The sequence below is a fragment of the Stegostoma tigrinum genome, chromosome 2 (genome assembly GCF_030684315.1).
Source record: "Stegostoma tigrinum isolate sSteTig4 chromosome 2, sSteTig4.hap1, whole genome shotgun sequence".
Classification (NCBI taxonomy): domain Eukaryota; kingdom Metazoa; phylum Chordata; class Chondrichthyes; order Orectolobiformes; family Stegostomatidae; genus Stegostoma; species Stegostoma tigrinum.
In genome coordinates this window covers 71602988-71630046 of record NC_081355.1, presented here as the reverse complement: position 1 = coordinate 71630046, position 27059 = coordinate 71602988, and the positions used below count along the sequence as shown (strand labels likewise).

At 39.1% G+C, this 27059-nt stretch overlaps 1 protein-coding gene across 3 annotated transcripts in view; it reads left to right on the top strand.

The window, feature by feature from the left end:
• The window catches only part of snx13 (sorting nexin 13), a 184043-nt gene that overhangs the window by 37807 nt on the left and 119177 nt on the right, over positions 1–27059 (top strand). For all 3 annotated transcript variants that reach the window (XM_059654543.1, XM_059654549.1, XM_059654551.1), the window contains exon 2: positions 7213–7325. In XM_059654543.1, the coding sequence (XP_059510526.1) occupies positions 7213–7325 (113 nt within the window). The remainder of the gene's footprint in view (positions 1–7212; positions 7326–27059) is intronic.

Here is a 27059-nt window from a genome sequence, read left to right as displayed (position 1 = left end):
TCCAGATGCTTTTAGTTCTTTGCTGTTGGCTCACGGTTGACTGTGCTTTTTCTTTCACTTGTAGGGGATTTGTCTTTTCACCATCTTCAAAGGGGCTTTATTTCTCCTTCTCGGATTTGCAGAGGAAATAGAGTGGAAATTAGCTAACTGATAGCACCTGCTTTAGGAGAGAAAGAGATGGATCTCAATGATCACTTGGTTCTGAACTGCATTGACACCACATAACCATGGTCATTTGATCAGGACCCAGCTAAAGCGTTGTTCTCCACCATCTGCTCCTCCGTTCAGAGCCCGTCAGCTTTGTGGTGCCCACTTTTCCTCCTGCTGTTCCAAAATAAAGCAGCCCTTTTACCACCTCTTAATGTTCGCCACTATATTTGTTTTAAAAACTGCAGCCACCCCTTTGCACAATTTCCTCAGAGCCGAAGTAGGCCAGAAAACCCCTCAAGCTGCTTCTGGCATTTAATAAAATTTTAACACTGTGGTCATGATTTGAACTGCATTTTCCTGCATCATCCCCAAATCAGTTGATTCACCTAGTCAAAAATCAGTAGACCCTTATTTGAATATTCTCCACGACTAAGCCTGCAATGACCTCAAAAATACAGAATTCCAAAGATTCTTAAACCTCCTGAATGAGAGAATTCTCCTTATCTAAGTCAGAAGTGACTGTACTTTTCAGAGTCCATGTTTCCTAGTTTTAGACTGCCCAGTGGCTGTTTTAGAATTACCACGTTAACTTCTCTTAGAATCTTGTGCTTCAGTTAAATCATCTTGTGCTTCAGTTAAATCATCTTATTTTCTTTAAACATAGGCCTATTTTACTTGAACAAAAACAGAAATTGCTGACGGTACTCGGCATGTCCGTCACCATCTGTGGAGAGATAATCAAGCTGACATTTTGAGCCCAGTGACTCTGCTTTCAGAACCGAAGTTCCTTGGTTCTTAAGAGGTGTCATTGGAATCGAATGTTAACTCTGCGTTCCCACCACAAATACTGTCAGATCTGCTGAGTTTCTGTAGCAATTTCTGTTTTGTTTCAGATTTGCGGCATCACAGCGGCTTGTTTTATTCAATTTCCCCTCAGGACTAATCCCTTTTCCCTGAAATAAATCTAATGAAGCATTCTTGCACCTCACTATGGGAAATCTCTCTTTTCTATGTTAGTCCCTGTGCCATAATCCAGGTATATTAATCTCTTGGGAACTGTATATAATTTCATCCAAGCTTTCTTATTGTGATTTTCCTTGCTATAAAGGCCTTCTTTTGCTATTTGTTATACTTGTATATTAGGATTCTTCAATTTTTTTTTGCATAAGATCCCCTCATTCCTCTGGAAACAAAAGTATAATTTCTCACTATTTTAAACGTAGTTCTTTCTTACTCGCCTTACCAAAGGAAATTGAAGTTAAAATTGCAAGATGTGGGCTAATTAAGCAGTAAAAATTTGGGACAGCAAGTTGTGTTGACTTATCAATTACTACTAGAAAGTTAGTGTATTAGTAGAAGGAATGCAGTGATGTTATTTATATGGATTCAAAATGTTTGATAAGGTGTTACTAAACAGTAAAATCTTAGAGTGAAAGTAGAATCGGGGTGAGGTGGAGGCTTTCCAATAATACCTTTTCAGAACTAGAAGACTGCTTTTTTTTTTGTAATATCATCTGGTATCCAAGTGTAAGTGTAAGGGTGCAAAAAAACAGGTGCTGTTAAATGCATACAAACTAAGCAACACTTGGACTATTTGGTTTTGGACACTACTGTATGAAGGATGTCAAGATTGTGAAGAGACTATAGAAGAGAATTGCTGTAGTTGTATATGACATGAGAAACTTAAGGTTTCTTTATTTTGTTCCGTTCTGTTCCATTCCATTAGTGCTGTGCCTGCAGGCAGGCTCAGTGCTCATTGCACCCTGAGGTGCTGTACTTGGCAATTCTTATTGTTTGCCATTGTCTTCAATTCTGAGCAGCAGGCAGATCTGAAATATTCCTTAATACTAAAACCAAAGAGCTGAAGATACTGAAAATCTGAAACAAAAACAGTAATTTTCAAAATGGCACCAAAGAAGGGTCACTTGACTTGAAATGTTTACTCCTGTTTTTCCCCCCTCACAGATGTTGCTAGACCTGCTGAATTTTCCCAGCAAATTTTGTTTTTGCCCCAAATACTAGTTAGCTGGAACAGGGATCGATCTGTACTGTTGATGCTAATCTGAATGCCACACTCAATGACCACTTTTGATATGAATAAAGAACAATTAGATGATTATTTTTCACTAAATAGCAAAGATATATAGGAAATTTGGTTGAAATATTCAAAGTAATGATAGATTTGCCTTCTCAAAACAATTACCATTGCTACTTGCTGAGCCAGTAAGACAGAATGGGTTATTAGGTCAAAGGATGTGTCATTAGCAAACGCAGTACAGAAAACTCGATGGTTCTTTAAAGGAGAATTGAGCAGCTCAACATTGTGTCTGGAGGAGTGCGGGGAGGGTACTATGCAGTTATATTGACCACAAGTAATCGTGAGTATAAGTTGCAGGATTAAAAGCCTTGTTACCCTTTCAAGATGTCATTGAAAAATAGAGATGGATGGTGTGGGTAGAAGCAAGTCATCTTCATTGCATTTCTATGAGAAGTGCCAATGCAGACTGGTTGTTGCCTGAGTTTGTGTTCTTTCAGTTGTGGATTTTTTTTCATGACTAAGTACTTTCAATGGACTGTTTGAAGTGTAAAGCCTACTGGGAATTACAAATGTTCAATGTCCTTGTCTGGAAGTCTTCGGAATATTTGTACGCTTCATTGTTACTGAGTTTTAGTTGGGAACAGATTTTTTTTTTGTATTGAATACCCAGCTTTTCAGCAAGGCATCCTCATGAAACTGTAAGATTTTCATGCACTTCTCAGTTAAAGTTTATTATGGTGCTTAGTATGTATGTGGTGCAACATATGCTCTCCAGTTAATTTTTGTGAAACAATAGTATGGAAAAGAAAATAAATAAATTCTGGAAATTTGAAATGAAATCACAAAATGCAGGAAATACTCAACTACTCAGAAGGCCTTTATAGAGAAGGAGACATTTTGACATGTCAGGTTGATGACTTTTCATCTTTTCAGTGTAATATCATTAGTATGTGGTATTTTTGTGATTGTTTGTAATGTGTTTTTCACTTTGCAATGTTTGTTGGATTATACTGAGTTGTATTTTATCAAAATTAGTAAAGGTTTTGATGTGCTGTTAATGGTTTGCTCTCAATATATTTACGCTGAATATGTATTACAGAATTCAATCTTAAAGAAGTTGGTGGTTAGTCTTATTTTTAATTGAAAGTTGTATTTTGCTGTGTCCACAGTTCTCTGCATAAAGAATGTGAAAGTTGATAACTAGATTAGTTTAAAACAGCAACCAATATATGTCTGCATTTCGCTTGATCAATAAAAAAAATCCTTTCCTTTAAATAATAAGCATTGAAATACTTGATTAAAATTTAGAATGCAATTACAGATTTCCAAGTTGATAGGTTCAAGATGAATATAACTCTCAAGTTTTATTTTCAATTATTTTTAAATCAACCAGTTTTGGCATGTTATGACACATCTCCGGGGTAGGTGGGTCTTTAATCTGGATCTTCTAGCCCAGAGATAGGGATGTTATCATTATGCCACAGAGCACATCAAGCATACTTTGTGTGCTCCACTTGGGTGATTTTGCATCTGAATGGCGGCTTTGTCGTCGTTTTTTTTAAATGGTGCAAGTGGCTTGCATGCTCTGTAACAGTAACCAGAAGTAATTAATTGATTCTAAAACATCATGGTGTCATGGTAGGTGCTATATAACGCAAGTTTCATCTATATCCTTCTGCAAAGAAATTTGGGCCTTTACTTTATGGATAAAATTCCTTCTGAAGTTATATATCTGCAGTAGATTGTTAAGCTTATGAAAAATTTAGCTACCTAACAGTGTATGCCTTTGCACTTTTCGTTGTGATCGAAGTGCTGCAGTGGCATAATGGCTTTTCACCTCAACTATTTCTTTAGCTCTGTGTGCCAACTGCCTTGTCATCTACAAACTATTTTAGTCTTGAGCAGCTGAGCAGACAGCTTTTAATCTCCTGATGAATATCAGCAAATGAAGTAAATGCTGGAAAATTTTAATTTAAATATACTATTTTGTAGCCAGTAAATAAAACTGCTCAAAATTGATCCAGTCTTCGACATTCAGGTTTAAATATTTTTCGTCGCATTTTTTGAAAGGCATTATTGAAGGGTAACTTTTACTTTGCAGAAAATCACTTTTTTTTTCTTTTTATGGAATGTAAGAGTTGCTGGCAGAGCTAGCATTTCTTCCCATTCCCAATTGCCATTGAATTGAGCGGCTTGCCAGGACATGTCAAAAGGTATTCATTCATCTTGTTTGTGGGTCTGGAATTGCATGTCAGCATCTCCAGGCTAGGAGAAACAATAGGCTTTTATGGCACTGATTTTTGGGACATCGCTGACACTGACTTTAATTCGACTAATTTATTAATTGAAATTCAATTAATATCATGGTACAATGATAACCTGTTTTCAGAGCTTTAACCTTGGCCTCTGGATTGTTAGTTCAGTAATGTTACCACTACATTATGATCTTGCTGCGAATCTTCCGTGTTATCAAATTTATTTGAAAATATTTTGTTCTCATGCACTTCAAAATATCATTTATTTTGAATATATCTCCAGAAAACCAGTTAAAATCAGATGTTCTAGGAGTGCTTGGAGACAAGCTAAATAAGAGCCAGCCAGAGCTATGGCAGCGAGAAGCATCTGTAGGCCATGCTAGGGTGTCTGAAACACAGTCAGGGTGTCTGTGAAGAAAGCTGATGAAGGAATGCTGGGCAATCAGACCTTTCTTCATGAAGGGAATCCTCCTCAATTTCTGTGGTTTCCAAAGTCCAGGTATCTACTGTGTTCAGGATTTCTCCAGCAGGGGTTATTTTAATGAAACCTTCCAGAGCATGAAACAGTACATGCTCCCTCCTGAAGATATTTGAAGAAAAATGGGGCGAGGGTCCCCTCTTCGTCATGTGTGCAGCACTGCTCTTTGTCCAATTGGGCAGAGGAGCTGGCTAGTGACCATCCATATGTATGGGACCCCCACCGACCACAGTGTCCCAGCAACAGATGACCTGATCATCCTGGAAAGGTACCTGCAGTGGGAACTGATATAATATACTCATTCAGGATCTGGACATGCATGTGGCAGGACAAGGTGATCCTGAAGGTGGAAACCAGTGGGAACATCCTCCACTCACCATCCAGCTTCAGAGTTGGAGGGAGCTGAGGGAACCTGATGTACATTGGGTAGCCTAGAATATGCGGAACCTGCGGGAAGTCAGGGCACATGGCAGGCCTGCAAGGTGACCCTCCCACAGGTTCTGTACATAGGGGAAGGGGGAGGTGGTGGCACCTGACTAAGGACTGCAAAGAGTCAGAAGACTGGAACCTGTGTGGAAGCAAGCCATATCTGAGGCCTGCCCAAGACAAGAGGAGACACATGCTCAGTTGGCTTGCTATAGCAAGACCCTTGTGGAAAAATTTGTAGTAGAAAGCACTTTTGACCACAGGTCCATCAGGCAGCGGTCAGCACATAAGCACCTTGAAGACCTTGCAGGAAAAGGAGAGGGCTGATCTTGTTGGGTGCTTCCCTGAGCAGACTATCAAAGTAATTTGGCAGAACGCCTCATTTGCCAGAACTTTCCATTAAACACCAAGATGTTGCTTGGCTGATGGTGAGAAGGTCTGTGTGCACCTGATCTGTGGGCACTGCTGCATGCTAATGTCAAAGCATTGGGGCTTTGGAGAAGAAACTGCCACTCATCTCCTGGGATGTGCCTTTGCAAAGCAGGTCTGGAGAGTGATGCATTGGTTTTTGTTGAGGTTCGTCCTGAGTAGCTGTGTGATGCAGGACTCTGTGCTCTACAGTGTGTTCTCCTAGAGTGAGGAACTTAGTGTAATTTCAATCATCAGGAAACAGATACTGAGCAAACTGATGGATCTTCAGGCTGACATCTCACTAGGTTCATATGAGCTTCATCTAAATGGTGGCTTATGAGGTAGTAGATGCTTTTGTAATGATTTTCTAAAATTTGCTAGATTATGGAAACATTACAGCAGGTTGAAAACTAACAAACATTAATCCTTTATTCAAGAAAGAAAGGAGACACACAAAACAGGAAGCTTTCAGCTAATCAGCTTAACGTCTGTCACAGGGAACACTATGATCAAAGTTGATCTTGAAAGAGCCTTTTAAGGAAAATTGCTTTTAACAAATTTACTGGAGTGTTTTGAGGAAGTGTCATACAGTGTTAATAAAGGAAACCCTGTAGATGTATTGTGATTGGATTTCTACAATGCATTAATTAGATGCCAAGTTGTGGGTCAGCCTACAGCTGATGGACTGCAGTGGTTCAAGAAAGCAGCTCAAGGGCAACTAGGGATGGGCAAGAAATGCTATCCAACCAGTGACGTCCACGTCCCACAAATGAATTGGAAAAAAAACACACAAAACATGAATGTGCAAAATTAGGAACTTGTGGTGTAGGGAGTACCATAATGAGATTTCTTTTTCTCAAACATTGGAACTCTTTCACCACCTGTGGAACAAAGAGTTTCTTGATAAGTAATGGGATTGAAGGTAATAGGGGGCGGTAGGATTGTCAAGTAATCAGATCAGTCATAATTTTATTGAATGACAGAGTAGATTCTAAGGGCTTTGTTCTACTGCGTGGCAACCAAGTCTGTGGGTCATGTAAGCTACTTGTGGAAATTGATTTACAGTAAACCTAAATCTTGAGAACTTGAATTATGCAGTGCTTTGACATGATGCATGATATATGAAGGAATTCATTGAATTTCCCCACCCCACTCAAGTGCCTGTACTGTCAAGATGTCTTTACACACATTGCATGATGGCCCAGAGCATGTAATTGGAGGTGGTGCAAATTATTAAGAAAATTTTTTTTGTTCTGTATTTTTTTAGAGAATGGCTGCATTCATACCTGATTAAACTTTTGAGCCCATTAGTTTTACTTTACACAAGTAAGTTGTAAATTACTGTTAGGTTATACATGCTGTAAGTTACTCTACTCTAGTTTTTATCAAATATAGTAAACAATACCTTTTTATGTTGTCTTTCCTCACAGATGCTTATTTTGTTGTTGTTTCAGGCTGGTGTTTCCATATGGGGATGGGGAGGCCTTGGCATCGTCCTTTTTGTAGTCACTTTTGGACCTTTTGCTATATTTTACTTTGCATTCTATATCCTGTGTTTTCTTGGTGGGTAAGTATAATATTTTATTACAATATTGTATCCTCTATCTCCATTGATAAAAATATTACTTCTGCATGTTAATATCTACTCTAACTGTTTGAAGCCGTGCCTTTTCATTGGAAATGATACACGGAAGTATTTTATTCTTGACTCATTTATGTCTGTGCAGCACATACTTATTTAGAACTGAATAACTCAAAAAATTGTACAACTTTAAGTTTTAAAATCTGAAGATTAATCTAATTTGACTTTAATTTTGAATTTCAAAGGTGATTTAAAATCTGTTTAAAATCCTGCTGATAGTGAAAATGTTTCTCAAGTTCAATATTATAAAAATACTGTACTCGCTGCACACAAAGGGGTGACAATGGTGTAGTAGTGGTATCAGTGGACTAGTAATGCAAGAAGCACAGACTTGAATCCCACCACAGTAAATGTTGAAATCTAAATCCAGTAATACCTGGAATTGAAATTTAATCCCATGACAATTGTGTAATTGTTGTCAATTTGTTTGAAGGAAATCCGCTCTCCTTGTTTGGTCAGGCTTGCATGTGACTCCAGACCCACCAAAATGTGATTGACTGACGAGCTCTTCTGACATGGCCCTGATAGCTGCAAAGTTGTATCAAACCACTATGCTATCAAAGGTAGTGAATGAAACAGTGCAGACTACTTGGCATTGACCTAGGCACAGGAAAACTACAGAAAATCTAGCCCTATTGTCTCTAAGGAATTCCCATTTTACAGTAGCTTTTATGCCAAAATTAGGAAGCCTGCCCCACCATGTAAAGGGCATTACTTCTGGAATGCATCTGTGGCAGGTTGTAACGGAAATAACAAAAAATGAGAAGTGCTTGGCCCTGTCCACACCCATCTGCCATTCACAGGTACAAATGTCTGTTGCAGCAGCAAATGTACATAAAAATGCCAGTGGGGTGAAGCTTCTACATAGCACTCCTAGCACTCCAAACAGTGGAAGTCATTCGCAATGTACAGAATTGAGCAGTCCCACAACCAATACATCCGATTTGAGCTCTCCATTTCTGCCACAAATGGTTGTAAATGGTAGTGGACATTTCAAAAAATAATGGAGTGAGGAGGGACCGGCAAGGGCAATGTATGACATCTCTTCTATTCATAACTAACTACTTCAAACACCCGTCCTCCACCTTTGTTCGTAATATCAATAACAGTTACTTTCTTCAAAAATGTCATTACTGACCCGCTCTCAATTCTTCTTGTAATTGTCAGATTGTTGTTAAAACCTAAAGTTTTAAGAGAAGCAAATCTGCTGTTCTTGCCCACTGTTAGCAAGGCCAGCATTTTTATACATTGTGCAATGTCCACATACATAGAATGAGTGTGGAAGAAGACCTTTGTCATCTTTGCTTCACATTGCCCTTAAAGGTGCAATAAAAATATGGATTATGATATGCTGTTGCAGTCATTTCTAATCCCTTTGCAGGCCTTGTATACATTCAAAGAAGGAACTGTTCACTGCAGATAGTACAAAACAGACTAGCAGATGAGCCAGAAACGTGTCTGAATTAAAATTTTGCAATCAATCTGTTCAGAGATGTCATTACATGTCTCTGGAACAGAAGGGACTTCAACCCAGGCCTCCTGATGGGCTACACCATAAGAGGGCCCAAAGCTCTGGTACAGGCCAAATGGACCTGATCAAGATATTATGACACAACTCTGGACCAGATGGGAGCTGAACCCAAGTTTTCTGGAAGAGAGCTCACTCACTACCACTGTACCACTTTGCAGCACTGCATCCTTATAAAAATGTGAAGATCGAGAATTGCTTTATATCATAGTTGAACAATTTTGGCACAGTTATGTGATTATGTAACTTTTTTTTATTCAGCTGGCCAGATCTTAAAAGAATGAGCTTGTATGCTTTTGCATTTGTAAGAATTCATTTCCAGGAAATCCCTGTCAGTTTTTTAGGGAAAGAGTCGTAAGGATTCCCCATTTTATCTTTCCTTTTTTTTCAATGGTTTAATTTAGTTATTATGTTTGTGGGATCCTTTTGCAGCTGAGAAAAATCCTCCACTTCATTCAGTACACTACTATTTTTAGTAATAAAGTATTCTTTGTGAAATTTAAAATCTGGCGTAATGATAGAATCCCTACAATGTGGCCCACTGAGTCTATATTAACCATTCAAACAGCATCCTATCCTGACTCATTCCCCCTACCCTCGCCTGCATTTCCCAATGCAAATCCACCTAGCCTGCACGTGACCGGACACAATGGACAATTTAGCATGGCCTAACCACCCAACTGCATGTCTTTGGATTGTGGGAGCAAACCTGAGCACCCAAAGGAAACCCATGCAGACAGGGGGAGAATGTGCAAACTGGAATTGTACCTGGGTCCCAGTGAGGCAACAGTACTAACCACTGAGCCACCGTGCTGCCTAATCTGTTTCAAGGTGTAGGAGATAATAATATAATTTCAAATTATCTAATTTATTATCCATATTTAGGGGTTTACAGATTTAATTTGTTTGACTAGGCAATCATTTCAAGTAAAATGACTTGTGTAGCTAAACTTATGACCAGAAGCCAATTTGTGTTCATAATACAACATAGTAGTAATTTTCTATTGGGTTTTGCTATATTTGAAAAGCTTCAAGGATGATCCAAAGCTCCCATGCAGTATAGCTATTTTGTTTATTTGCAGCAAGATAATGAGTTTCATTGCCAATGGTCAATAAAAAGTTATTCTAACCACTAGCAAGAGACAGTTTAAAGTTCACGTGTGCATGTGACACAGTCCAAAGTGTAACGTAGAAGTTAACTTTTGAACATTCATTTTAATTTCAGAAAAATACAGCCTCTTCCATGTTGACGACCACTGAAAATTTGTGGTTTTTTAGTTTGCAATGATTCTCAACTTATTCAACTGTTTTTATTAGCCATCCGTGAGGCAGTCTTTTGAAGTTTTCCTTTACCTCAATTTTGCAAAGTTTTTCTAGAGCTGTTCAGTCTCTGGCCTAATAGAGGTTTATGTTGAATGGCAGTGTGCTTATTATGTAACCAACCTGTTCAGAGATGTTGTAAATCACCTCTGGGGCAGGTGGGACTTGAATCCAGGCCTTGTGGTCCACGTGTAAGGACATTATCATTGTAATTCTGAGTGGACATTTGTGGTGCATTGTGTTCCTTATAAAATTAATAGACCAAATTTGTGCCTCATTGTGTGTTTTTATGCATTGAGAAGGCAGTTTGCACAGTGATCCAAAAATCCTACTAGTTTTACGAAAGCACATTTGACTCCATGTTATGGTTCTAACCCCCTCTCGGGCTAGGACCATGATGAAAAATTAAGGAATTGCCGTTCTTGGCTCTGTTTAATTAGTTACATTAATAAACAACTACTTAATTTATTTAAACAGTATTTGTGATCAGAGATTGCTTATTATGGACTTAAAAAGTCCTGAAAACAGCAATATAGATTTTTTTCCAAAAAGATTTATTTCTAGATAATTAGAATTAAGTTGCTAAATCATAGTAAACTGCTGTAGAACCTCGGTTACACTGAACTCTGATAATTTTGAGAAGTCTTGGTGTCTGTTTGATAAATTCTTTAAGTCTTAGCATTCCATCTTTTCATATTGTTCGAAATTTTGGACAAAAGTTCTGAATGGTAGTTTTAAATGATGTTGGCTGTGGATAAGACCATTGTTCTTTTTGATATATATTAATAACTTGGACTTGGAAATGCAGTGCATAATATCAAGGTTTGCAAAAAAAAAACTTCTCATTAGTGAGCAGTGAAAAGATTTACAACAGACTTCAGGAGGGCAGAGACTCATAAGTATCTTTCAAAAGTGTATTTTATAAATATTTGATATGAAATTACAGGACAATGGAAAAGAGCAGGCATGTGAGTCTAAATTATAGACCACTCTTAAAAGCTGGTACAGACCTGAAGAGCTAAATAGCCTCAGAATCATAATTGATACAATGTTAATGCAAGGATATGGAGACCTTGGCAAAGGTGCAAATAATGACAAGATAATACCAGAACTGAGAGGTTACAATGTATTGGGAAAGACCAAAGAGTCAGGATAATGATAAAGCTGAAAGATGACCTAATAGAGGCTGTTCCTTTTTTAAGAAAATGAATGTTGGTCGCAATTTGAATTCATGCTATTGCACAACCAATGTTTAGTCTTTGTTCTGACTCAAACTTGGAAGAAAGCCAATTTCTGTATCTATTTTTAAAAGTCACAGCACTTGAAGGGTTGAAAACACGATGTCAAAAATACACTTCAGTGCAGTCAGCTGAAAGATGAGAAAGGGAGAATTAGCCCACATCCTTTCTCACCTATTTTCACAGTGTGCCTGGTTGAAGGGAGCAGGTTCTGATGCAGCACAACCATCAGCATAGACCTTGTGAGAGAAAAGTCTGCCTCTGTACTGTAGACAACATATAACTTAATTCAATATTTGTTTATTTCAGCCACTGGAAATAAGCTACGGTAGTTTCACTTCTGTTTCATTCGTGTAACTAGTGTTTTCGATTACATAATGTGATCTGTTCAATCTGAGTGACAATCATGTGAAATGATTTACAATGCTTGCATTTTTTAAAAATTAAATCAGAAGATTATATTATTGATTGTGTCCTCCAGATTAGAGTTTATAACTTAAGTACAGTTCTAAGATATGTAAGGAAAAGCAAGAACTCTTTTAACTGCTTAGAGATGGAAATTACATTTGTTTAAATTTTAATTTTTGGATGTTCTTCTGCTAGAGTGGCCAAAATTTGTTAATTGGTAATTGCTGTTGAGATTTTAGCCACTGTCCAATCTGCAGGGAGTAAAGTTACTCCAATATTCAAAAAGGGAAGTAGAGAGAAAACAGGGAATTCTACACTGGTGAACCTAGCGTTGATAGTGGGGAAAATTCTCAAATCCATTGTAAAGGGATTTTATAGCAGAGCATTTAGAAAGCAGTGGCAGGATCGATAGAACCAGCTTGGATTTATGAAAGGAAAATAATGCTTAACAAACCAGTTGGAATTCTATGAAGAGTTGACAAGGGAGAACCAGTTGATTATAGAATATTTGGATTTGCAGAAAGCAATTGACAAAGTCCCATATAAGAGATTAATGTGCAAGATTAAAGCGCATGGGATTGGGTGGAAGTGTATTGAGATCGATAGGAAACTGATTGGCAGAGAGGAAACAAAGAGTAGGAATTAATGGGTCCTTTTCAGATTGGTAGGCAGTAACCAGTGGGGTCCCAAAGGGATCAGTGCTGGGACCCCAGCTATTCACAAAATATATATTAATGATTTGGATGAGCAAACAAAATGTAACATCTCCAAGTTTGCAGATGATACCACATTGGGGGGGAGGGTGAGCTATGACGAGGATGCAGAGATCCTTCAGCAAGATCTCGAAAGGTTGGACGAATCAATGGAAGATGCAGTATAATTTGGATAAATTGAGATTATTCACTTTGGAAGCAAAAACAAGGCCAGATTACTTTCTGAAGATGGGTCTCGACCCGAAACGTCAGCTTTTCTGCATTTCTGATGCTGCTTGGCCTGCTGTGTTCATCCAGCTCTGCACCTTGTTACCGCAGATTACTACCTGAATGGTTGTAATGTGGAGGAGGGGGGTGTGCAGTGGCACCCGGGTATCCTTTTTCGCTGGTCGCTGAAGGTAAGCATGCAGGTGCAGGAAGTGTTGAAGAAGGCAAATGGTATGTTGGCTTTCATTGCGAGAGGTTTTGAGTATAGGAGCAGGGATGTGTTGTTGCACGTGTAGAAAGCCTTGGTGAAACCACACCTGGAATATTGTGTGCTGTTTTGCTCTCCTTTTGAGGGAGGATGCTCTTGCCCTCGAGGGAGTGCAGTGAAGGTTGACCAGGCTAATTTTGGGGATGGCGGGTCTGACGTATGAGGAGAGATTGTTTTTGCTAGAGTTCAGATGAATGAGGAAGAATCTCATAGAGACTTAGAAAATTCGGACAGGACAGGACAGGGTAGATTCAGGGAGGACGTTCCTCATGGTGGGTGTGCCCAGAACCGGGGGTCCCTGTATGTGCATTCAGGGTAGACGATTTACGATGGAGATGAGACTTCTTTTTTCACCCAAAGAGTGGTGAGCCTGTGGACTTCATTACCACTGGAAGTAGTTGATGCCAAAACATTGAATGTGTTCAAGAGGTGACTATATACAGCACTTGGAGCGAATGGGATCCAAGGTTATGGGGAGAAAGCAGGATTAGGCTATTGAGTTGGATAATTAGCCATGATCGTGAAGAATGGCGTAGCAGGCTCAAAGGGCCAAATGGCCTTCTCCTGCTCCTATCTTCTATGTTTCTATATGACAGGCTGTCAGTTTGAAATACCGAGCAAGCTGCTGTAGTACCAAAGCACTTCAAAGAATGCGCTGTCCAGAAGGCAGTTAAGGGTTGGCCATTATATTGATTAAGAGACGTGCAGTGGACAGGTTGGATAAATGAAAGCAGATTTCATTTTTAAAGGATGTCAACCGTTTTATGCTTTAAAATGTTAATCCAGCAGTTTCATGATCGAATCTGGTCTTTGGTTTACCGTCAGTTTTCAGATGATAAACTGAATTCAAGTTTTCACATTGCCTTGGTGGAATTTCAGCATGTGTTTGTAGTTGTCCTTACTGAGTGAAGGGCTGCATTTTAATTTTTTTTCCTCACTCTAAGGTGATGAGCATGGTTTGGAATGATAAGGTTTGGCACAAAATTGAAAGTGAATTTCAAAATAAAAGTTGAAGTATGAAAAAAGCATAACTAATTTGAACTTAAAAAGAGTCAAAGCAATGAATTAAACCTTTGATTTTAAAAATAACTTCATAAGGATGACAGCTTAATAAGAGGCAAATACCAGAGCTACCTGTAACTGTTTTTGCCTTTTCAGTTAAGTGGCAAAATCTAAAACAAGGAGTGGACTAGACTCAAGCCCTGATCACCAGGGAACTGGGAGCTTGGGTGGCTGGGCTGACCTCGGGAGTTGGTTTTACAGTACACAGACCTTCCCTTCCCCTCTATTGAGCACTCTGAACTGTGTTCAGTGCAGCTCTTATGAGAGTAGGCATGGGAAGCAGATTGCATTTCTGCCTTTTAAAACTACTTTGAGGATAGATGGATACATTTATGGAGAGGGTATAGGAGAAGGGAATTGGGGTAGATATGTGTTTATATGTGTCTGCTGTCATTGACTCACCCGGCTGCTCACGTTAGATTCCCCCACCCGACCCCGACCAACAACTTCTACCCCTCTCTTCCGCTCACCCACACCCCCAGGCCCAGGGGTCTCACTCTGTTTTCTTAATGACAGCTCCTGACCCTTGAAAGGCTAAGTTGAGGTCTTGTCTCTCTTGCTCTGTCTTGTATTTCTCCATGCCTTTGGTCTATATCTGCACGGACACTCACTCTCACTAGTGAGAGTATCAGTAATAAATATGCACGACTTAAAGCTGCAGAGCCTGATGTTCTCAAAATCTATTTACTTGTTCTTCTGTGTGTCCCAGACATAAGGCTTGGTGGACTGCATGCATAATTTCTGCAGGCTATTGTGCTTCCCATGGGCAGCTTTTTGGACAAGTCAGTGCTAGGTTATTGATCTAATTTATTAGATTGTTTGTCATTTCCCGAGCCAACTTTAAGTTTCAAAACAGAATTTAGGGTTTCTTTCATAGATGTGTTTTTACTTTCCAGGTTTAAAATGCATAGATAAAATTTCTCTTTTTTTTAGATTGTTGAAATTGCAATATTCCATAGCTTCTCTAATTTTGAAAAGGATCAAGTTTCAAAGTATAAGAATTAGACAAAATGAGTTCAGAAAATTTAAAGTTGCACCTGTGATGCATTAAAACTTGCAAGTTTTTTTTAACAAATTGCTTAAGTCACAGGGAAAATTGATTTCTTTGCGATAATCAGTTTGAATAACCAATGTTGGGGAGAGACCAAACTACTGCAATTTGAGTACTGTATAAATAGTTAGTTTGATTTTCTCAAGCTACTTTGCTCAACATTTTTAAATCCTTGAAGTTTTTGTAGAATCATAAAATTTCTACAGTTCGAAAGCAGTTCTTTTGAGTTCACTCCTACCTGCTGATGAGCATCCCACTCAGACCCACCACCACATTGCGTCCTCCCAAAGCTATTCGTGTAACTTCGTATCGGGGGAGGTATAGGCTGTGAGCAATTTAACGTGACTAATCCACCAAGTTTGCACATCTTTGGACTGTAGAAGGAAATGGGAGCACCTGGAGGAAACCCACACAGATACTGGAATAATGTGCAGAAAATATTGACTTCTATATAAAGGGCTTGAAGTATAAAAGTCTGTATTACTGTAACTGTACACAGTCTCTGAGACAGCACTTAGTGCCTTGTGTACAGTTTGGACTCATTAAACTTTGGATGTACTCTCAATTAAAGCCGTATCGAGTAGCTTCAGGATGCTGATTCCTGTGTTGAAGGAATTGTCTTGTGGAAAGAAAATGTGTGCGCGCAAGTGAGCGACCAGGCTATCTGATGTCCTACTGGACATTACGGCTGGCTGCGCATCACAACAGACAGAATAGGTGCTGTATTATTCCTGAATGCGTCTTCACAATATCGTACTGAATGTCTGTCTGATATAGATATCTGCATGCACATGTGGTACTATGCCATGATGATTCAGTTTTGAGGTGCAGTTGCCTTATTTGGTCATTTTAGCATGTCTTAATCTTCCCAGCACTGCATTCTGTACTTCTAGCATTGCTTTTGGGTATAAGTTATGCAAGGCTATTCGTATAGGACGCACTCTTAAACCTTAGAGGCTCCTCTTGGAGCTGGGAAGAGGCCCATGTCTAATTATCTCAATTAATTTCCGGTTTGAGAATGGGATGAAACGAGACCCCTTTGGGGGAAATGTGTTGTCTGTGAATATTAGGACAAGATATGATTCAAGGAGTATTGATGAGGTGGATTTTGGATCTGAGAATGTTCAAAGCAGTTATGAAACCATGAAAATACCAGTCATGCTTATATTGGTAAGTTTGTAACCTCTGAAAACCGAAACGATACTGGAAAATACTCAGCAGGTCAGACAGTGACAGTGGAGAGAGAGAGTTATTTTCAAATCAGTGATCTTTCACCAGAATGGATACTCATTTCAGCACATTTATTACATCCAGGTTTGGCATAAAACTGGACAACTATTTAATCTAGTTCTAATGTACAGGCTGCATATTAGTAGATTCTTTGCAACTATGTAACCAATGCTTGGCATAACAGATGCGCAACAAAGCTTTTCTGATCAAATTGTGATCCTGGTTATACGTCATAGAAAATAACAAAAGGCAAAGAAAGGATGTTTAGCACATTTAGTTTGAAAAGCTCAGTGTAAGTATCCATTCTTCTATTATTCTGATTTTATCTGCTGTCTGTCTCATTCTCTCTCTGTAGTATTGTATGCTGTTTCCCCTTAAATGTTTATCTGATCCCCTTTAAGATGATACAATCAAAGTTTCCGTCATAGTTTCAGGTCGGTTATACGAAATCACATGAACCCTTATGTTTTCTCAAGTTACCTTTGATACTTTGCCAATTTCCTTAAATCTGTGTTATTCATTTAATGGCCCAAATTTCCACTGGAAGCATTTGCTTATTATGTAAGCCCTATGTTTTTAAAAAAAAAACTTTTATTTAGAATATTCCTCAGATTGTCTCATACCCCAGTCCCTGTGCTCAACTGAAGTCCCTCAACTTTAGCACTATTATGCACCTTTTCTCCTTAATTAAGGAGAGCAAAACCATTCTCAGCTCTCCAGATGTGATTTCTACAACTGTATAAATATTACTCTGCTTTTATGTTCAATTTCCCTTTGGACAAATTGGCTACCTTGAACTTGCCTTTGTAGTCACTTACTGACCTTGTATATTCACATTTTCAGAGTTACCTTAAACGCTTTCAGATCACTCTGTATTGTAGGTTCTGCAAAGTCTCCCCATTGAATTAAATTGTTTTCCTCCCCTTCCTAGAAAAAGTAGACAAGTTCATGTTTTCCCAAACATACTGTCTAGTGGCCAAACTTTTGCCCTTGCACTTAACATACTTATGTCCCTTTGTAGAAGTGCATCTTTTTCTTTACTTTCCTACTTATCTTTGTGCCGTCAGCATATTTAGTTACTATACATTCAATCCCTTCATCCAACTCAATGATATAGATTACAAATATTTGAGATGCAAATATCTATCCCTATGCACTCTACTCATTATATCTTGGAATACGAAAATAACCCATTTGGGCCTGCTGTATCCTTACAATCCATTGTAATTAACGTGGTAAGATTTATGTAAATTAATATCACATTTTAAAACTGTTTGTTTGAATTTCAAACCAGTGACATATGAGTTTTGATCTTTTTTGCAAAGGTGTTTAAAATTAAGTAGGTTAGTCTTTACCAAACCATGATTTTAATGTAGTGTGTGTGTGTCAGGGAGCAGATGACTAAAAGCTTCTTGGAAAGTTAATGGAGGTTTGTTTATTTTGTGGATTTTTACAGCTTTATCTTGCTTTTGGATTTAGAATAATCAAAGATTGATTTTAGCTTAGAAAAAAGAGGTGGAAAAGATTTTACTTAGTTTGAAGGAGACCAGAACAGAATAATTTGGAAGAATAGTTGGCCTTAGCAAAAGGAATTTGTTGAGAGCAGTTAAGGGAATAAGTGATTTTAGGGTATGAATCTCAGCATTGAGAGTCAGAGAAAAAAGTTTTGCTGCTCATGGAACCAGAACTATAAAACAGCTGTTCAGTCAAAATGTGGATATAACAAGGAAGGAAAATTTCTCTGCACTTTGAGCTATTGTAAAAGGATGATGTTAAGAGAATGATAGGATTGTGTTTTGCTAACGGTTTGAAATCTTTTATACTGTTATTAGAAACAGTTTGACATTTGCATTGTTTCACTTGTGTAATAAACTTCCATTGTTTAAAAACAAATTTGCAGTCTTGTGTGCTTGTGGTTCAGTAAAAGACATAAAATCAGAAAAGAATAAAACATGATCTGTCAAGCTGGATTGCATTCTGGTTAGGTTTTCTTTTCAGTAGAAATCATGATACCATGCTAATAAGTTAATCTAATGCTGTGAGTTCTTATATAATAAAATAAAAAATTGTGAATCATGAAATTTTACCAAAATAGTGGAGACGAAGGATCACGTTTGGAAAGACATGATAAATTGAAGAATAGAGATGAGGCCAAAGAATATGTATTGATATAGGAAATGTTAAACAGCTCGTGACAGGAAGGAATAGAGAATCTAAACCTACATTGAATCGAAGGGTGAAACAGCAGATAAGACCAGGACATATTAAGAGAATAATAGCACAAATCCTAAAGGTTCTACTTGAATACACCTAGCATTCAAAACAAAATAGTGAACTGAGAGTGAGAAGAGAAATTTGGTTTTATGATCAGACATGTCTGCAGGATGACAGGGATTAGAACTTAAATATATTTTAGGGTACAGTGCATTTCAGAATTAGCAGAAACTAGGATAAGAGAGATGATGGCTTAGTTAATTAATAATGGTACAAGCATGATAGATGTAGATGACCTAAGTTCAGGAAACAGAAATATGCAGAGTTTGGGTCAGGATGAGAAATGATAAAAGGAACAAGACTGTGGAGTCGTCTACAGGTGCCCAGCGTTACCTGTGTGTTAGAGTGGAGCATGAAGGGGGGGGGGGGGAATATATTTTAAGACAGGCATTGTAATAGCATGGAAGATTAAACTACATTTTGTTAAGCTAAATGTCAGATAGGCAAAGATAGCCTAGGTGAAGAATTCATTGAATGTTTTCAAGATAGTTTCTTAGAACAGCATATTCTAGAACTGGCTAGGAGCAGGCTATATTACACCTGTATTATGCATAACATTGGATTAATTAATAATGTTATTGTGCAGGTGCTTCTAGCTAGAAGTGACCATAACAAGGGTGGGAAGACTAGGTCAAAGACTATTTTAGTAAAAACATTATAAAACATTTATAAGAACAAGGAAGCAGAGCTGGCTAAAATGAATTGGCAGATGAGATTAAAGAAAAGATGTAGTGGCAGACATATGAGGGGATACTTCAGAATATGTAATTGATGCTTTCCAGCAAGAAAGAAGTAAGAAAACTTTCATGGGATTAATCTGCTATCTGTGTATGACTGAAAATACTTACAATAGTATCAAACCAAAGGAAAAATCATAATTGTGTGCAGACAGATAAGGGAATTTGACAGAATCTAAGAAAATAATCTAAGAGTGACCAAAACCTTGAGGGGATACTAGTGTACAAGACAAAGCTAGCCATAAATATAACTGTATGAGTGGGATCTTGTCAAGATCTTAAGTGTAAGCTATGGTGGGATATGTAGTGGAATATTGAAAAGTATAACGTGGATGATCCAGATGATTATCTCACCCTATTTTTAAGACTTTTCACAAGTGGTGTGGTGAGATACTCTCAGTTGAGTTGCCAATTAATGGGGATTGACACTTGTTCAGTTCCATGCTGATGGCCCATCTCTCCATTAATGTTCTGTATGCATTCTTGCCAAACACTCCAAACAAAATAGCTGTCGAGAAAGCATGACAGGAAAACCAAAGCTGGATTCGGTGGGTTCACCTTGCCACTTTTACTGAATGACCTGCATCTTTCTTAATGGACCAGTCGTGCAAACCCTTGCATCATACACATTGACCTGGTTTTTCTAGAGCCATTCCAACACCCTGGCTTATCTCCAGCCTTATCTATTAGATTACGTTGACAACCAATAATTTACCTTTGCCACAGGCACTGTTACTGCATAGCGACAGATATCTGTCATTCTCATTGTGGATTGGGTAGCCTATGCCAATGTGCTATGTCAATCTTGCACCTGTGCCACATAGCAGCAGAGTTTCCACCAAGTGCACTACGTCTACAGCAAGCAGTGGGATATATCCTGAACCTAGGACTTGTCTGCTGTTCTTTTTTTTCTTCTTTTCCATTTTTTTTTTGTTTTTGCATCTCATTACCTTCTGGTGAGTGACTGGTGAAGAGTGTTATCTGAAGGGAGACTGTTAATGGTGGCACTTCAGAGGCGACTTTAGCAATGTTATCTTTTTGGGCCTGAGTTTTGGCGTTGGCATTGAGGTGGTGGCTTCAGAGTCAGAAGGCTTCGGGGGGGATGGTTGTTTTGAGAGGCTGCTGCAACAGTGAAGGCGGTGTCATGTTTCTCTTGTCATGCAGCTGCGTCTTGGCGAATTCGATGAAGCGATGATCTGCTTCAGCAACTTCAATGGTGCGATGGGTCCAGCCTGGGATTCCAATGGTCTGGATTGGCAGCAGCTTTGGCGAAGAGGCAGGGGTGATGGTCCAGCCCAGGATTCCAATGGCCTCGGACTTGGTGGCTTTGGCTTTCTGCAGCAGTGGAAAATGTTGGTCATGTCATTTCCTCAAAGATGGGCTTTGTCTTCATTTTACTTTTTTTCATATGATTTCTGTTGTTAATATAGGTGCTGCAATATGGTGATTTAAACAATTTTCACTTTTTTTTTTGTAAAAGTACAAGTGACAACAAATTACTAGTCTAATTCTAATATCTGAATATTGTAGGGAATAGTCCACAGTGGAGTCCATGACCGCTGAGGGCAGCCTCCCGAAACAACAGGTACATGGCTTGGTGTGAAGCCTGTAGTTTTCATGGAATGGGCACCTAGGAAGGAGTGAGTGATGTCATGGGTGTCAGCAGCATATTAAAGAGGAGGCTGGAATCCAGAAACAGGATGTTCACTCAAGTTTTGATACGCGGGAGATGAAAAGCACAATATATTTTTTTATTTTTCTCACATGATTTGTGATAGTAGCTGAAGATTATGTTGAAAGATACTCCAAAACAGATTTCACAGGTCAAACTTAACATGTCTTGGGGTTGGGCAGAGCAGCAGTTATGACAAGAACAGTAGAATGTTGAACCAAAATATTAAGATACAAACCAGGAAGATGTGATCAAGCTGCTTATCTTCCTTGTTCTCAACATGGCAGGAAAATGTATTTGTGCTCTGGCTCCAAAATGGGAATCTCAAATACACGGACACAGTTATCAGCAATGATTATCCAATAGTAACTGGTTTGGAAAAGATTAGTCTTGATAATTTCTAGAAATTACAGTGGGAATAAGTAGAGGGGATGCATATTAAATTTAAATGTTCTGTTGGTATCCTGATTTTTATTGAAATTAATTCCAATACCCTGGCTTATCTCTAGCCTTATCTATTAGATTACATTGACAACCAATAATTTACCTTTGCAGTAACAGTAACTGCATTCCAGATGTAATTTGATTTGTCACACTACTCGATCTTCGGCAAACTCACTTTCTTTTATTTGTAGTTTAAATGCAGGTAAAAATAAAGTGGAATTGGTATAACTTTAACTCTACTGGAAAATTTCACGGAATAACAGATTATTTAACTACTAAACAGCAACTGTTGCCATATAGTAACATTCCATAAACACACCATTGGCAAATACAGATTCTGTAAAATAGATTTCCTTAGATGCAATTCTGACTGCAGGGAGAGCTTCAGCTTTTTGCTGTAACAGAAAGAGCAAGATGTGACAGTTGGCTGTGGAAACTTCAAAAACCTAACAACTGAAACTTAAACCTCAATGGGAGTCTGTCTCCATCCATTCATGTTGCTTCCATTCTTCCAAGTTAAAAAAAACTGAAGGCCTCACAAACTGTTTATTGGCTTTGAGGACACCTAAAGCTCAAAACCTCTCCTCGAGAAAAGCCATGAAAAAAAATACCTCTTAAAGCCATATGTGAGTTGATAGAGGGATATGTTAATATTTTAGGACGTGTTGATTTATATAAGAAAGGAGGTTGTGTTCGATGTTTTGAAATGATTTGAGGTAGACTAGGCTCCAGGACCATTGTTAGAGATATTATTGGAGAAGGTTCCTACAGACCTGATTTACTCACATTTGGAAAAGTATACAGTTATTGTGTTGGGGGAGGTTGAGCTTCCCAAACTTGATTTGAATTTTTTGAGAAAGTGACAAAGGTGGCAGGGTTGGAATGTGATCTGCATGGACTTTAGCAAAGCCTTCAACAAGGTCTTTCATGAGGCTGAAAGTGAAGTCACATGGGATTTGCTGTGAGCTAGTAAGATTAATAAAGAACCGGCTTGGTCATAGAAGACAAAGTAGTGGTGGAAGATTGATTCTGCAGAACATCACTTGTCGCAGATCTCCAGTCAGAAAAACAATGTTGAGTCTCCTATTATTTGTAGTAAACATAAAATGATATGGAGAAGAATGTAGATGCCATGATCAGAAAGTTTATGGATGACACACAGATTGGGGGACTACAACTAGTGAAGAGGATTGCTAAAGGACATAGCAGGATATAGATAGGCTAGAGACTTCGGTGGAGAAATCGTAGATGCAGTGTAATCTGGATAAATGTGAATTGATTCATTTTGGAAGGTCTAATGCAGGACGGAACTACTCAGTAAATGGCAGAACCCTTAGCATTAATGTACAGAGGGACTTCGATATGCAGGTCGGCTGTTCCCCGAAAGTGGCAACACAAGTGGACAAGCTGGTCAAGAAGGCCGATGGTATGCTTGCCTTCATTATTTGGGCATAGAATATAAAAATTGGTGAGTCATGTTGCAACCGTATAGAACTTTAGTTGACCACATTTGGAACTTAGTGTACAGTTCTGGTTGCCATTCTACAAGAAGGATGTGGAGGCTTTGGAAAGGGCACAGAAAAGGTTTACAATGATGTTTGAGGATATTAACTATGAGCAGAGATTGGACAAATTTCGTTTGTTTTCACTTGAATGTTGGAGGCTGAGAGGTGACCTGATAAAAGTTTACAAGATTATGAGAGGTGTGATTGGAATGGATAATTGTTTTTTTTTGCCAAGGTGGACAGTCAGTTACTGGGAGGCATAGGTTGAAGGTAAAAAGAGAAAATTTTGAAGAAATGTGAAAGGTAGGTTTTTTTTTTACATGGATTGTGGTAAGTGCCTAGAATGTTCTGGTAATACAGTCATAGGGATATACAGCACCGAAATAGACCCTTTGGTCCAAATCATCCATGCTGACCAGATATCCTACATAAATCTGGTCCCATTTGTCAGTTGTTGGCCAATCCCTCTTAGACCCTTCTATTCATATACCCATCCAGATGTGCTTTAATATGTTTTAATTGTACCAGCCTCCACCACTTCCTTTGGCTGCTCATTCCATGTATTCACCACCTTCTGTGTGAAAATGTTGCCCCTTAGGTCCCATTTATTATCTTTTCCTCCTCCACTTAAACCTATGCCCTCTAGTTTTGGACTCCCCACTCCAGTGAAAAGACTTTGCCTACTTAGCCTATCCATGCCCCTCATAATTTTATAAACCTCCGCCTCTGATGCTCCAGGAAAATAGCTCCAGCCTATTTAGCCTCTCCCTGTAGCTCAAACCTTCCAACCCTGACAACATTTTCAGTCTTTTCTGAACCCTTTCTGGTTTCACAACATCCTTCCTATAGGAGGGAGACCAGAATTGCATGCAATACTCCAAGAGTGGCTGAACCAACGTGACCTCTCAACTCCTAGAGTCAATGTATTGACCAATAAAAGCAAGCATACCAAGTGCCTACTTCACTATCCTTTCTAACTGCGAATCCACTTTCAAGGAACTATGAGCCAGCGGTCCAAGATCTCTTTCTTCAGAAACACTCCCCAGGACCTTACCATCAGATTTATAATCCTGCCCTGTCCTGATTTGCTTTTCCAAAATGCAGCGCCTCACATTATCTAAATTGAGCTCCATTTGCCACTTGTTGGCCCATTAGCCCATCTGATCAAGATCCTATCGTACACTAGGCTGTCTATTGCACCTCCAATTTTAGCATCATTTGCAAGCTTACTAACCATACCTCCTATGTTCACTTCCAAATCATTTTATATAAATGACCAAAAGCAGTGGACCCAGAACTGATTCTTATGACAGGCTGCTGGTCAGGGGCCTCCAGTCTGAAAGGCAACCCTCCACCATTACCCTCTGTCTTTTGCCTTTTGAGCCAGTTCTGTATCCATGTGATCTAACCTTGCTAAGCATTCTACCATGAGGACCTTTGTCGTAGGCCTTACCGAAGTCCATATACATCATATCCACTGCTCTTCTCTCATCAATCCTCTTTGTTACTACTTCAGAAAATTCAATCAAGTTAGCGCAACATGATTTCCCACGTGCAAAGCCATGTTGACTATCCCTAATCACTCCTTCCCTTTCCAAATACATGTAAATTCTGTCCCTCGGGATTCCTTCCAACAACTTGTCCACCACTGATATTGGGCTCACTGGTCTGTCGTTCCCTGGTTTTTCCTTACAACCTTACTTTAATAGTGGCACAATTTGAGCCAACCTCCAACCTTCTGGCACCTTTACCTGTGGTTATCGATGATGCATATATCTTAGTAAGGGGCTTAGCAGTCTGTCCCCTTGCTTGCCACAGAGATCTGGGTACACTTGATCAGGTCCTGAGTGTTTGTCTGCCTTTGTGTTTTAGGACATTCAGCATCTCCTCCTCTGTAATATAGACATTATTCAAGATGTTGCTGTTTATTTCTCCATACTCTCTATTTTCCATATTCGTCTCCACAGTATGTGGAGGTGTGAGTGTTGCAAAATAGTCATTTAGTATCTTGCCCCATCTCCTATGGTCCCACACATAGGCAGCCTTGCTGATCTTTAAAGCGCCCTATTCTCTCCAATTACCCTTTTGTCCTTTTAATGTATTTGTAGAATCACTTTGGATTCACCTTCACCCTATTTGCCAAGGCTGTTTCATGTCCCTGTTTTGCCATCCTGATTTCCCTCTTAAGAATGCTCCTTTGTATCCCTTATTTTTCCAGGGATTGACTCGATCCCTGCTGTCTATACCTGACATATGCTTCCTTTTTCTGGACCAAAAGCTTGATTTATCCAGTCATCCAGCATTCCCTTTATCTATCAGCCTTGTCTTTTGCTCGAACAGGAATGTACTGTCTCTGGACTCCTGTTATCTCACTTTTGAAAGCTTCCATTTTCGAGCTGCCCCTTTTTTGTAAACTGCGAACATCCGCCCTCAATCAAATTTTGCAAGTTCATGCCTAACAGTGTCAAAATTGGCCTTCCTCCAGTGTAGAACTTCAACTTTTAGATCTGATCTATCCTTTTCCATCACTACTTTAAAACTAATAGAATTATGGTCACAGGCCCCCAAAGTACTCCCCCACTGACTCCTCGGTCACCTGCCCTGCCTTGTTTCCCAAGAATAAGTCAAGTTTTGCTCCTTCTTTAGTAGGTAGATCCACACACTGAATCAGAAAATTTTCTTTTGCAGATTTACCAAATTCATCTCCATCCAAGCCCTTAACACTATGACAGTCCCAGTTTATGTTTGGAAAATGAAAATCTCCTATCATAACCTCCCTATTATTCTCACAGATAACTGAGACCTCCTTTAAATTTGTTTCTCAATTTCCTGCTGAATGTTGAGGGGCCTATAGTTCATTCCCATATGGTGATCGTATCTTTCTGATTTCTCATTTCCAACCAAATAACTTCCTTGGATGTATTCCCAGGAATATCCTCCTCAAGTGCAGTAATAATGCTATCCTTAATCAAAAATGCCACTCCCTCTCCGCTCTTGCTCCCCTTTCGATCCTTCCTATAGCATCTATATTCTGTAACATTAAGTTGCCAGTCCTGTCTAACCCTGAGCCACGTCTCTTTAATTGCTATGATATCCCAGTCCCATATTCCCAACCATGTTCTCAGTTCATCTGCCTCACCTGTTATGTCTCTTGCATTGAAATAAATGGAGTTTAATTTCAGTCCTACCTCATTCTCTGCCTTGTTCCTGCTTGTCCTGATTATTTGGCTTGTTCCTTTCCGGTTAAAATCCACCCAAGCAGTTCTTAGAACATAGAACGTAACATTACAGCACAGTACAGGCCCTTCGGCCCTCGATGTTGTACCGACCTGTCATACCGATCTGAAGCCCATCTAACCTACACTATTCCATGTACGTCCATATGCTTGTCCAATGATGACTTAAATGTACTTAAAGTTGGCAAATCTATTACCGTTGCAGGCAAAGTGTTCCATTCCCATACTGCTCTGACTACCTCTGACATCTGTCCTATATCTTTCACACCTCAATTTAAAGCTGTGCCCCCTCATGCTCACCATCCTAGGAAAGAGGCTCTCCTTATCCACCCTATCTAACGCTCTGATTATTTTATATGTCTCAATTAAGTCACCTCTCGACTTTCTTCTCTCTGATGAAAACAGCCTCAAGTCCCTAAGCCTTTCCTCGTAAGACCTTCCCTCCATACCAGGCAACATCCTAGTAAATCTCCTCTGCACCCTTTCCAAAGCTTCCACGTCCTCCTTATAATGCGGTGACCAGAACTGTACGCATTACTCCAAGTGTAGCCGCACCAGAGTTTTGTACAGCTGCAGCATAACCTCTTGGTTCCGGAACTCGGTCCCTCTATTAATAAAAGCTAAAACACTGTATGCCTCTTAACAGCCCTGTCAACCTGGGTGGCAACTTTCAAGGATCTGTGTACATGGACACCGAGATCTCTCTGCTCATCTACACTACCAAGAATCTCACCATTAGCCCAGTACTTTGCCTTCCGGTTACTCG